The sequence below is a fragment of the Phodopus roborovskii genome, unplaced genomic scaffold (genome assembly GCF_943737965.1).
Source record: "Phodopus roborovskii unplaced genomic scaffold, PHOROB, whole genome shotgun sequence".
In the NCBI taxonomy this organism is placed as follows: domain Eukaryota; kingdom Metazoa; phylum Chordata; class Mammalia; order Rodentia; family Cricetidae; genus Phodopus; species Phodopus roborovskii.
The window spans coordinates 10,538,284-10,552,719 of record NW_026126480.1 but is presented as its reverse complement, the minus strand read 5'-3'; the positions used below and the strand labels follow the sequence as shown (position 1 = coordinate 10,552,719).

The 14,436-nt window shown below is 41.2% G+C and overlaps 1 protein-coding gene across 1 annotated transcript in view; it reads left to right on the top strand.

The window, feature by feature from the left end:
* Window positions 1-14,436, top strand: part of Gvqw3 (GVQW motif containing 3) — a 21,868-nt gene extending 7,432 nt beyond the window's left edge. The window contains 2 exon segments of the mRNA XM_051194032.1: window positions 14,152-14,258; window positions 14,261-14,436. Of these exon segments, the coding sequence (XP_051049989.1) occupies window positions 14,152-14,258; window positions 14,261-14,436 (283 nt within the window).

The window sequence follows — 14,436 nt, the reverse complement described above, 5'->3', positions numbered from 1 at the left end:
CCAAAGTGGTTATGAAGACCCAGGTGGCATACTTCTAGTATGTGGCCCTAGGTAAGAAAAAGAGACTTTTTTGTAAAGTCCTTGAGCTTTCATAGAATTTCTTTAGTGCTAAAAATAGCTCACAATGTGCTAATAAATCTATCTCCACCCGTAGCAGGGCACAAGAGCAACATGACTGTAATATTTATTTATTTATTGAGAAAAATAACAATGCAAATCATAAGACATTTAATACTGTAACTTAAAGAACTCTTGAGGTTCAGAAATGTTATTGCTGTCTAGAATACATAATATGTGTTTCAGATATGCATACAGTAATACAAATGTGTCCTGTACATAATTGTGGTGTAGTATTTTTTTAAGATTTAATTCTAATTTGGAGGTAGATGTGTGGATGTGAATATGGGTACCAGCGTTGGGGGAGGGTGCATAAGAGGGCATTGGACACACTGGAGCTGGAGTTCCAGGTGGTTGTGAACTGTCTATAATGGGTCCTGGAAACTGAGCTCAGGTTCTCTGCTGGAACAGCAGGCACTCTTAAGCAGTGAGCTATCTCTTTAGACCCCATGCTGTAGGACTTAAGTGACAAACTGTAGCTAATGTCTACCACAGATGAAATTAAGATGTGTACTTCATTGCTTTAGTAAAGTATGAAACCATTATCACCTTAGTAAAATGTCCAGCCTTCAAATGAGTACATAAAGTAAAAAGTTGATTTAAGAGTTGTACAGGAGCCAGGAGTTGGTGGCCTGTGTCTTTAATCCCAGCACTGGGGAAGCAGAGGTAGGCGGATCTCTGTGAGTTCGAGGCCAGCCTGGTCTACAGAGCAAGTTCTAGGACAGGCTCTAAAGCAATACAGAGAAACCCTGTCTCAAAAAACAAAACAAAACAAAACCCAAAGAGTTTTATAGGTTATAGATGCCATGACTGCATGAGTTCCTTAATACCTAAGTGTTTTCCCTCTGTGTGTAGAAAGAATACAAATGGGGCTCTGGCTTTGATTCTGGCTCCTCAGCCGGCTGTGGAAGTGCCTCAGGTGCTCATCTGTAAGATGGAAAGAATACCACTTATGGCATTGTTCATTTCTCTAATTCAACAAATACTCAGAGCTTATTTGTGCCTGACACTATTTTAGGTAGAGCATATGGTAATATACAAGACAAAAAAAAATCTGTGTGGGCATATATTTAAGTGAAAAGTACATGAGCCAAAATATAGCATCTCTGAGGTTATTAGACATGGCTCTTACAATGAATAATAAGAGGCACAGGGCAGAAGACCTGTGTAGTTAAGTGCTCCATTGTCTTCCTGATAACTCCTTGATACTCCAAACAATGGGGGAAAGCAACAAAAGGTGGAACCCATTCACTGCTGCATTCTGTCACTGGCTAGTTAACACCTAAGCCAGTTTCTGCTTAAGACTAATTCTTACACATCTGTGATTCGTACAGTGTAATTCCAGAGTGACAGATGAATCGAAAGTGACCTCTTCTGGAGCTGGTTGTTAGGCATTCTTGCACAGTACTAGACACAGCTGCCTAGTACTAGACGCAGGTCCATAAATGCAGTGTTGTTTGCCCTCTAAGCACAACATAGACACTCAATTTAATTGTTGATCTTCAAGAAGAACTGTACTCTATCTATGTCCACACCACACACTGGAGAAGTGCTTACAGTGTTAGGCAAATTGGCTACTATTTTTCTCGGTTGGACTCCGATTTGCGAGAGACAAGCAGATATTTGCGCGGCTCCTTTAAGTAAGTTTCCTGACTCAGCATAAGCGGCAAAAAAAAAAAAAAAAAAAAAAAAAAAACCTCACGGATTTTAAGAACCACGGCTAACAATTTATTAGCATGTGTGAGAGCTGGCAATGACAGTGACCACATCTCCAAGCCGGCAGCATGCTGCTGGGTGCAGCATAGACCAATGCAATGAGCACAGCTCTCACTGCTGGTGGTAAAGGTGCCCACCGCCATCTTTGATAAACCGCGGCAGAAACAACTATGACTTTCATTTTAGCAATGTTGTTGTTTACCAGATAAAAGACTCGTGGCCAGAAAAAGATAAAGCTTTACAGTAAAGACAGATTCACATTAAGAAAAAGCACTAAAGGTTTACAGTGTGTTCTAAAAAATATGTAGGCTTGGGAGAGAAAAGAAATAAAATGGTTTTAAAAATACAGCGAGGAGCTGGGTGTGGTGGCACTCGTGAGATAGAGGCAAGCAGATCTCTGTGATTGCAAAGTAAACCTGGTATGCAGAGTGAATTCCAGGACAGATAACAGTTACACAGAGAAACCCTGTCTCAAAAAATAAAAAGTAAAATAAACAGTAATTTAAAAAAGCCACATAAAGATGGAGAGAATCTAGATACTGTACGGTATTATATTGTCTTTGTATTGTTTAACTGCTGAGAAAATAACAACAACTGCTAAAACAAATGCTGCTGAATCAGTCCTATTTATATATTTTAAAAATGCTTTGACTTCAAAATTTAAGTCTAAGGACAAGTTACTGGGGAAAAGGACTTCTATGTATATTTCCACAGAAAATAAAAAGCTGTGGATTCCTTCTAGACTAATGTGGTTTGAGCAAGCCAGACCCCCTGAAACAGCGTTCCTGGTGATCCAACATTCAAAACAGCTTGAACAAGGCAGCCTTGCAGACTACAGCCAGGATTTCTGTGTCTTCTTAGGATCCCCCATGACAGCGCCCCCTACCAGCAGGAAGCAGTTTGGAAAGAATGACGCCCAAATTCCCAAATATTGTTTATAAATGTTTGTTTTCATTTAAACGGGATTGGTTATAAGTGATTAATGACCACAACCAATCTTTTTAAAGGTAGAAAGGGGATAATGGTATAAATATGATTCCTTTGTTTTGGAATGGGTTTTCATTTATTGATACAAATTTAAGGTCAATCTTGTGATAAGTATATTTCCCCTCATTTAGGTATTTCGTTTATATAGCTCATTTAAAAATGAGCTATATATAATTTAGTACAGATTATAGATAATTACCTATGATAGTTAAAACTTAGAGTTAGGTGAGTTAGGTTTTCCAGATATATAGAGATATATTTGAGATGGATAGGCATTCTTCAAACCTTTCAAAGACCTACAGAATATGGCATTTAAAATGGTTTAGAGTTTTTCTTGACAGTGAGACATAAATGATCCTGACAACACCACCTGAGTCAGAAAGAAAGATGGACATTGAAGAAACTTGTTATGGAGTTTACTTCCAATATGGCAAGACTAGCCATTTGGACAAGATACTGCTCTTGCCTGGACTGCTTGACTTTATGCTGTATAAAGTGGACATGCAAGACCCAGAGGAAAGTGACTGCTGATACAAGATGGACATTGCTACAAGGTTCCTGCCTCATGGAAGAGTCTGCCAGACAGTTTGCAGGACACAGAGAAAAGTGACTGACAAACTGCCAATACAAGAAGACAGTTTAAGGTTTCCTACTTTGCTGAAGAATCTGCCAGACATACTATGGCCTATGGGCTGAAGATGGAACATTACAGAAGAACTTCAGGTGACCAGGCAGTGAGATGTCTCAGTCATTTCTAGAGTTTATATACTATCCTTCTGTGATCTTTAAAGGAGTTGAAGACAGATAGTTATGGTTATAGATTTTCCTTAGTTAGGATTAAAGATAAGTTACATATAGGACTTTAGACTCACAAAGATAGAATAGATGATGGAATATTTTCTTAAATCATACTAAATGTTAATGGACTAAATATTGTTAACTGTGATTCTTATTTGATAACTGTTGTATATGTTTTTTGCTATGCTAAGGTTAAAACCCTTTTTATTTAGACAGAAAAGAGGAGATGATGGGATATAAAGCACTGTTGGCCAATAGGAAAGCTAGACAGGTGGAACTAGGAGGCAAAAAGGAAAGAGGAAGTAGTAAGGAGGAGTCAGGATGGAAAGACTGGGGAGACCAGACGCCTGCCCCATTTCCTGGTAAGATGAAACCACGTGGAAATACTTAGATAAACAAAAATGGGTTAATACTCAAGCTAGCCGATAAAAAACTAGTACCTGGCCAACAGCATTATATCAAATACAGAGTCTTGGTGTGTTAATTGGGGCTGGTGTGACAGCAGGGCAAGACCAGCGGTGGGAGGAAAAACCTTACTCCTTTCAGTGTTATTTATGGGAGACCAGGGTGTTGACAGAAAGCCAGGAAATTAGCTTAACGTGTGGTTTGTTGAAAATTTAGAAAGTTGAGAAATGCTTACAGAAGCAGCCTAAAGTTTACCCCTGGCACTGGAAGCCTTTACCAGCCCCATCCCTGCCTCAGCTTCCTCCCTCCAAAATACTTTGCAAAGAGCCATTTACTGAATTTCTTAGAGCCTGGCCTCTACTAGACAGAAGCTAGAGCCTTCACCCTTTAACTACTGCGTCGCTCTGTGGGGTAGAAGGAAAGGACCACATGTGTGCTCTTGCCTTAGAAGACTAATCTTTCCAAGAACACAGTTAGAAGAACCCAACTTTTAGAAAATAAGGAATTATCACATTTAGAGTAATTGTATAAATGAGCAAATGAATGTGCTAAGGCACAGTGTGCAGTAGAAAGATAACTGTTAGGCTTATGCCATCACTAGTTCCTCTTAAGTAGAAGGGCCCCCAAGCACTGGCTACAAGGAGCTGGTTTGAAATATTACCTCCTGGAAGAAACTAGACATAGCCCTTGCTTTAAGAACCTAATAAGTGAGGCTTATTAGGTAAAGGAGCCTGTTGCCAAGCCTGGTGACCTGAGTTCAATCCCTGGGACATCCATGATAAAAGTAAAAAGCAAACTCCCACAGTGGGCCATGGCACAAGCATGGTACATACACACAGGAGAGACAGAGACAGAGAGAGAGAGAGAGAGAGAGAGAGAGAGAGAGAGAGAGAGAGAGAGAGTAATAAATCAGAGTTAAAGCCCAGATTAGATGAGGAATAGGTCCAGGGAGGTTAGATAGCTTCTTGAGTCACACATCTGCTTGATGGCACAGCTGGGACAGTAACAAAGGACCCTGAATTCATCTAAGCCAGTCAGGTGTTTTTCGGTTTTTTTGTTTTTTTTTTTTTTTTCATGACAACCTTGGTAATAATTGATTTTACTAAAATGTTTGTTCTTAAGTTATCTTGCATTTGACAAATGTCTAATAAGAGTGATTTATAGACAGATTTTTAAGGAATATGGTCAAAGCACAGAACATGGTACAGAGGTTTCCCACATTCCCCTGGGATGTCCTTCCACAGATGTGTATCTATGAGGATATGCTGGCATTCTATCATTCGCCTTTTCCAGATGTTCTTCCTAAGTTGTGTGTTGCATTTTTGTGTTTTTAGAATTCTCATGGATATGTTTAATGTCCATGAGAAATATAAAACCTGGATACATAAATCTTAATAAAGCGCCCAGCTATCTCCCCAGTGCCGGCTCACATTTCCATGTTTGTATTGATGACACAGTGTGTGAAGTCACGGATGCTGTCACACAATTTGGACTTGTATTCCCTAAACTCCAACATTGCATTTCTGCAGGTTCTAAAAATTCTTAACACTTCACTTATAAACCCTACTGTATCACGCCACAGTGTTCCCATAGTGACAAGTTTCAAACAAAAACAGAAGCCCAAGGAAGAATGATGGTTTTGGGTAGAGAGAAAGGGAAGGACAGGGAAAGGAGAGACAGAATCATTAGAGGTGGTAGAACACACAAGGTGCTGTGAAGGGCACAGTGAGGGAATACTCTGCTCTAGTTAGAAGCCTCCTGAGTGGAATGGCCTGCCAGCTCACCACAGGGAGGCAGGGTGCAGAGGTCAATGTTGAGTGTCTTCCTTGATTACTACTTTTTTTTTTTTTTTTTTTTTTTTTTGAGACAGGGTCCCTCACTGAACCTGAAGTTGGCTGATTGGCCACTGAAAACTGACCCTTTCCTTGACTATCCTGGAACTCACTATGTAGATCAGGTTGGCCTTGAACTCAGAGATCATCCTGCCTCTTCCCCTTTTGAGTGCTAAGCTTAAAGGCATATGCCACCATACCTGGCTTACATACTATTTTTGAAATTACATTTATTATGTGTATATCCCACAGTATGCATGTGAAGGTCAGAGGGCAGTTTGTAGAAGTAGGTTGCCTTCCTTCACCGTGTGATCCCTGGGGACCAAACACATGTCATCAGGTCTGACAAACATCTCTACTCACAGAGCCAATCATCTAGCTGATGTATATATGTAAGTGTGTATGTATATGTATATATATATGTGTGTGTGTATGTGTGTGCTACTTATTTATCTTCATTTTTATTATACATAGACATTGCTTTTATAATTATAAATATGCATAATGAACACTAAGATTACTTTTTAAGAAAGAAAAATATAACATTTATGGCAGGAAAGTGATCTGCCCCCAAGGAACTGATGACTTCATGGGAAGCATGAGATACATACACACATAAGTTTCTTGTAAGGCAATAAGGACGATAATGGAAATTTTACCAAGTGTGGGTGGAAGGATCAACTCTGCCTGGGAGAGCTGTCCTTTGGTAAAAAGAGGTGACATTTGCACAGGGTCATAAAGATGAATAGAGTTCTCTAGGGCTTTATAAATTGTTAAACACTGTAAGTTAGTCTTTGGCCCTTATTTTGCTGTCAAGGCTTACCTCATATAAAGCTTTCTTTCTTGTCTCTTTCCCATGCTTTCCAAAGCCCAGGACCTCTGGCCCAGGAAGCAGCCACAGTTAAGCAGTCACACATGGATGCATCAAGTAAACTAAGGTGCATCCAGAAAACTCAGATTCAGGACCAGAGACATAAAATCACCCAGGAGCCGAGCCAGGAAGGTTTGAGTGGGAAGCAGCCGCCGCCACCACCACCACCTGCCCATTGCCACCTTATGGAAAGGCCAGCTTTGCTTGGGCCTCCACCCTGACTGATGTGGACATCTCTACCTGGGGGATGGTAAGAACTAAGAGCAAGTACTCCCATCAGTCTGATTTACCCCGACAGGAAATGAAGCTTTAGATGTCTTAGGGCCTCCAGACAGGGCGGAGTACAGAGTAGAGTGTGAGCCAGGATTCAGGACAGTTGGGAACAGATGATCTGTTCTAGATTAATGTCTTCTGATTTAATTCTCCTGGCCCCCTAGGGACCCCATCACGTTGTCATATTTCGCTGCCTTCAGGGTGAGGATTAGAGTCCTTCTAATACCTCTTGCTTTAATTTCTCTATGGAAAAATAGTCAAAGCTTGCTCTGGGCCAGCACAGGACTTATATTGGTCCCTTGATCACAATGTGTCCTGCTGTGCCTATTCTTGTTTATTTACTCACTTAACAAACATATACTGGACACTCACAATATGTTCTAGATGTAAAATAATGGAGGAAAAGAACAGACAGCCAAGACTTCAGACTCCCATGAATTGAGTGTTTTATTTTATTTAGCTATTATTTTTTCAAGACAGGATTTCTCTATGTAGCCCTGACTATCTTGGAACTCACTCTGTAGACCAGGCTGGCCTTGAACTCAAGAAATGTGTCTGCCTCTGTCTCTCCAGTACTAAGATTAAAGGTGTGTGTAGATGGACTTTTCTGTCCCGCCAGCTGTTCCCCAAATAACCACATAGAAACTCCTTAATAATTATAAATGCTTGGCCAATAGCTCAGGCTTATTACTAACTAGCTCTTACAACTTAAATTAACCAAGTTCTGTTAATCTGTGTGCTGCTTCAAGGCTCATGGCTTTTACCTTTCCTGCAGTTCCTGCTTTCTTTCCTTCTGGCTGGTAATTCCTTTGACTCTACCCTTCTTGTTCCCAGCATTTCTCTCTGTTCTTAAAATCCTGCCTAGCTATCAGCCAGTCAGCTTTTTATTAACCATGAGAGCAACACATTTTCACAGTGTATAGAAGGATTATTTCACAGCAGGTGTGCACCACCATGCCCAGCTTTATTTGTCTTTTTTTGAAACAGTTTCATGCTGCCCAGGGTGGCCTCAAACTTGATGAATAGCTGAGGCTGACCTTTAACTTATTTTTTTCCAATTAAAATTTTAATTTATGTATATATTTCCTGCATGTATATATGTGTACCATGTGCTTGCCTGGTGCCAGTGGGAGCCAGAAGAATGCATCGGATCCCCTAGAACTGGACTTACAGACAGTTTGAGCTGCCATGAAGGTTCATGGAACTGACCCAAATCCTCTGCAAGAGCAGCACTTGCTCTTAACTGCTGAGCCATCTCTTCAACTACTGATCCCTTGAAACTCCCGCCTCTGCCTCCTGAGTTCTGGGATTACAGACTGCCACCACTAAGCCTAGTTGGATCAATTATTTTTATGGGAAACATAGAATTAAATTTAAAAGAAAATATCAGCTTGAGCCAGGTGGTGGTGACACATGCCTTTAATCCCAGCACTTGGGAGGCAGAGACAGGCGATCTCTGTGAGTCTGAGGGCAGCCTGATCTACAGAGAAAGTTCTAGGACAGCTAAGGTCACACAGAGAAAACCTATCTAAAAAAAAAAACAAAACAAAACAAAAAAAAAAAAAAAACAAGTAGAAAATAAAACATAGGAAGTTAAAGCCTATGAGGCCAGAGATGAGCCAACCTGGAGTCTGCCTGGTACTATCAGAGGCCCGGATCATGCCTGGCCAGTGAGGGGTGACCACTGGATGTGAATGGATTGGAGTGCCTGGGTGCTGGGGAGGGTATGTAAACTTTCTCCCTTTGCTAAATAAATGAGTCTGCTGTTTCCCTTTCACCTGGCTCCCAGTGTCTGTGCTATTGATTCTGTGCCTTCTCATCCCCTCCCTGAGGGGAGCCATTAGGACCCAGTAACAGAAAGGGGTGGGGGAGGAAAAAAAGAGCAGAGCAGATATAGAAACCCAGAATCAAACACTGGGTGGAGCAAAGGGAACCTCGCAGAAGAGGGGAAGGAAGGATTGTAGGAACCAGAGAGTGAAGGACACTGAGAACACAGCTCACCACTAAATCAGCTAAGCTCATAGTGGCTCACAGAATCTTAAGTGACACACAGAAATACTGTATGTATCTGAACTAGGAACTCTGCATTTACATTACAGGGTTGTTAGCTTGGTGTTCTTGTGGGACTCCCAACAGTGGGAGTTGGGGTGTCTCTGACTCTTTTACCTGCCCTTGGGACTCTTTTCCGCCTACTGGGGTGCCATGCTTAGCTGTGGTATGAGGGTTTGCCCAGTCTTACCATACCATGGTACCCTGAGAGGCCTTTTTTTTTTTTTTTTTTTTTTTTGGAGGGGAAACTAAGGAGTTTATCTAGGTGTGTGGGGAGGTTGGGGAAGAGACTGAGGATTGGAGAGAGGGGGAGGGGAAACTTCAACTGGGATGTAATATATGGGAGAAAAATAAAAGTTTAAAAAAGAAAGAAATTTCCAGGTGTTGGTGGTACACTCCTTTAGTCCCAGTACTTGGGAAACAAAGGCAGGCAGATTTGTGAGTTTGAGACCAGCCTGGTCTACAGAGCTAGTTCCAGAGCAGGCTCCAAAGCAATACAGAGAAACCCTGTCTCAACGCCCCCCCCCCCCGCCATAAAAAAGGAAGGAAGGAGGAGAGAGAGAGAGACTGGGTTTCAGAATGGCCATGTGCACGGCCATATGATTATACTATGATTAAAACTCAGACCAAGAAAGGCCAGAAGCACAAATGAGAGGTAAGATACTTTTTCATCTTTGTTTTTATTTTACATATATGAATTATGGATGTGTGCGTAACTGCATGTACGTCTGCCCCACACATGTGTTGTGCCTGTAGAGGGAATCAGATCCCCTAGAACTGGAGTTACAGATGGTGGTGAGCTACCATGTGGGTGCTGGGAATAAAACCCAGGTCTTCTGGAAGAACAAGCAGTGTTCTTAACTGCTATGCAATCCCTCCTGAGATTTTTTTTTTTAACAAGTAAAAAATTTTAAGCTGTATTTTTGTTTTAATTATGTGTGTGATTATGTCTCTGTGTTATAAACATACATATGCAGGCACCCAACAAAGCCAGAAGAGGGGCAGCAGATCCCCTGGAACTAGAGCTACAATGGTTGTAGCTTCCCAGTGTGAGCTCTGGGGATGGAACTCAGGTCCTTCGCAAGACAGGGTTTCTCTGTGTAGTCCTGGCTATCTTGGAACTTTGCAGACCAGGCTGGCCTTGAACTCATAGAGATCTGCCTGCCTCTGCTTCCTGAGTGCTGGGATTAAAGAAAGGCCTTTGCCACCATGCACAGCAAATACTCCAGCAAGTACTCTTAACCACCAAGCCATCTCTCCAACCTCTGGAAGCTGAGATGTGAACCCAAATCCTCCTGATACCATATCCCGAAACTTCAACTCCTCTGTGATGTGGTGTTACAAGTTACACGTCAGTTCATGTTGCAGACCCACCCTGTTTTCTCCTAGACCACCACTCCCTGAGGGAAGGCTCTGTATCTGACTCCATATCCTATTTCCTGTGGTAACAGAGCAGTGCTTGCCATTTACTACACAAAGTGTGAAGATTTTTGGAGACAGGATGTCACTGTGTAGCCCTGGCTGATCTGGCACTAACTGGCCCATTCCCCAGTAAGATGAAACCACGTGGGAATACTTAGATTAATAGAAATGGGTTAATACTTAAGAACACAGCTAGCCCATAAGAAACTAGGACCTGGCCAACAGAATGATATCAAATACAGAGTCTGTGTTAATATGGGCTGGTGCGGCAGCGGGACAAGACCAGTGTCGGACAGAAACACCTACTTGTAACATATGGTGCCTCAACATGGCCAATAAGAACTTTCACTTAAAATTCAACAAAAGCTTAAAAAAGGGTTTTAGAAACAAAAGAACAGAGACAAGCAAGGTTTCTTGGTAGCAGCATTTTTCTGGGTTGGACTCTGTTTTGTGAGAGACAAGCAAAGATTTCTGCGGCTCCTTTAAGGGAGGTTTCCTGACTCAGCATAAGCGGCAAAAAACAACACAGCTTTTAAGAAACTCTGCTAACAATTTATTAGTGTGTGTGAGAGCTGACAATGGCAGTGACCACATCTCCAAACCGGCAGCATGCTGCTGGATGGCAGCATAGACCAAGGCGATGAGCACAGCTCTTACTGCTGGTGATAAAGGTACCCGCTGCCATCTTTGATAAACCGCAGCAGAAACAACTATGACTTTCATTTTAGCAATGTTGTTGTTTACCAGCTCAAAGACTCGTGGCCAGAAAAAGATAAAGCTTTACAGTAAAGACAGATTCACATTAAGAAAAAGCACTAAAGGTTTACATTGTGTTTTAAAATATACGTAGGCTTGGGAGAGAAAAAGAAATAAAATGGTTTTAAAAATACAGGGAAGAGCTGGGTGTAGTGGCACACGCCTTTAATCCCACCACTCGGGAGATAGAGGCAAGCAGATCTCTGTGATTGCAAAGTAAACCTGGTATGCAGAGTGAATTCCAGGACAGATAACAATTACACAGAGAAACCCTGTCTCAAAAAATGAAAAAATAGAAGTAAAAGAAAGAGTAATAAAAAAGCCACATAAAGATGGAAAGCACAGAAAAATTATGGATGCTATATGCTATTCTGTTGTCTTTAAATTGTTTAACTGCTGAGGAAATAACAACAACTGATAAAAGAAATGCTGCTGAATCAATCCTATTTATATATTTTAAAAATGCTTTGACTCCAAAATTTAAGTCTAAGGACAAGTTACTGGGGAAAAGGATTTCTATTTTTGTTTCCACAGAAAATAAAAAGCTGTGGATTCCTTCTAGACTAATGTGGTTTGAGCAAGCCAGACCCCCTGAAACAGCGTTCCTGGTGATCCAACATTCAAAACAGCTTGAACAAGGCAGCCTTGCAGACTACAGCCAGGATTTCTGTGTCTTCTTAGGATTCCCCATGACAGCGCCCCCTACCAGCAGGAAGCAGTTTGGAAAGAATGACACCCAAATTCCCAAATATTGTTTATAAACGTTTGTTTTCATTTAAACGGGATTGGTTATAAATGATTAATGACCACAACCAATCTTTTTAAAGGTAGAAAGGGGATAATGGTATAAATATGATTACTTTGTTTTGGAATGGGTTTTCATTTATTGATTACTTTGTTTTGGAATGGATTTTCATTTATTGATACAAATTTAAGGTCAATTTTGTGATATGTATATTTCTCCTCCTTTAGGTATTTTGTTTATATAGCTCATTTAGAAATATAATGCATAAATTAGTACAGATTTTAGATAGTAACCTATGATAGTCAGAACTTATAGTTAAGTTAATTAGGATTTCTAGATATATAGAGATGTATTTAGGATGAATAGGCATTCTTCAAACCTTTCAAAGACCTACAGAATATGGCATTTAAAATGGTTTAGAGTTTTTCTTGACAGTGAGACATAAATGATCCTGACAACACCACCTGAGTCAGAAAGAATGATGGACATTGAAGAAACTTGTTATGGAGTTTACTTCCAATATGGCAAGACTAGCCATTTGGACAAGATACTGCTCTTGTCTGGACTGCTTGACTTTATGCTGTATAAAGTGGACATGCAAGACCCAGAGGAAAGTGACTGCTGATACAAGATGGACATTGCTACAAGGTTCCTGCCTCATGGAAGAGTCTGCCAGACAGTCTGCAGGACACAGAGAAAAGTGACTGACAAACTGCCAATACAAAAAGACAGTTTAAAGTTTCCTGCTTTGCTGAAGAATCTGCCAGACATACTATGGCCTATGGGCTGAAGATGGAACATTACAGAAGAACTTCAGGTGACCAGGCAGTGAGATGTCTCAGTCATTTCTAGAGTTTATATACTATCCTTCTGTGGTCTTTAAAGGAGTTAAAGACAGATAGTTATGGTTGTAGTTTTCCTTAGTTAGGATTAAAGATAAGTTATGTATAAGACTTTAGAGTCACAAAGATAGAATAGATGATGAAATATTTTCTTAAATCTTACTAAATGTTAATGGACTAAATATTGTTAACTGTGATTCTTATTTGATAACTGTTGTGTGATATGTTTTGCTATGTTAAGGCTAAAACTCTTTTTATTTAGACAGAAAAGAGGAGATGATGGGAGATGTCATTCTGTATATATGTTTCTCATACTGGTTAATGAATAAAGCACTGTTGGCCAATAGGAAAGCAAGATAGGAGGGACTAGGAGAAAGGAGGAGGGAGGAAGTAGTAAGGAGGAGTCAGGATGGAGAGACTGGGGAAACCAGACGCCTGCCCCATTTCCCGGTAAGATGAAACCACATGGAAATACTTAGATAAACAAAAATGGGTTAATACTGAAGACAAAGCTAGCCAATAAAAAACTAGTATCTGGCCAACAGCATTATATCAAATACAGCGTCTGTGTATTATTTGGGGCTGGCGCGGCGGCGGGACAAGACCAGTGGCAGGCGGAAAAACCTACTCTTAACAAAATTCACTGAGGTCTGCCTGCTTCTGCTTCTGGAGAGCTGGGATTAAAGTCAAGCACCACACACCAGAATGCAGGCAGGTTTCTGTGAGTTGCAAGCCAGCCTGGTCTACATAGTGAGTTCCGGGACAGCCAGTGATACACGGTGAGACCTTATCTTTAAAACAACAACAAAACACACCAATATTTTTTAAAGACAGTGTCTCTCTTGGTACTGCAATTAAAGGCATGTACCACCATGCCCTGCTCACTCTATGTGTCTTACTTAAATCTTTAAGGACTAGAAAAGAATGAATACTGCTTCTGTAGACCAGGCTGGCCTCCAATTCTCACAGAGCTCTGCCTGCCTCTGCCTCCCAAGTACTGGGATTAAAGATGTGTGCCACCAAACCTTTAATCTCAGCCTTTAATGGCCACTGCCAACAAGAGTAAATACTTATGACGTCATTTCATAAGATTGTGAAGCAAGAAGCTTTGGGAAGTAGGTACCCCCTCAGTTACCTCCAGGCATCTTCCTCAGAAAGGTTGGGGAAAACTGAGGATGCCCTCAGTGCCAATGCACTTTTAGAACTCACACCTTTTGCTCCACTGTACATCTCAGTAGACAGGCATGCAGGCAGGTCAGGCAGAGGGGAGCATGCATGGTTTCCAGTGAGCTGTGAAAATAAGGTTAAGTTTTGACTCATAATTATTTGTGTTTTCTGGGTCTGCATGGTCGATAAATGTTCAACGAACAGTGATTCTGTCCCTCATCTTTCATTGCTTTATGGGACTGCTGGGAACGAAAGCATAACATCCTGCTTTCCCATAAGTTCCTGGCCACTACCCTGGCACGGATTAAAGACATGTCTCTGTGATTAATCAAAACCCGCATGGAAGCACTCTGGCGCTGCTCCTCTGATGTGCTGCCTGCTTCATAGACAGTAGTTCCTCGGCTGCAGTGGCAGTGGAGCCAGCAATGGGGGCGTTTGATGAACTGGCTATGCTAG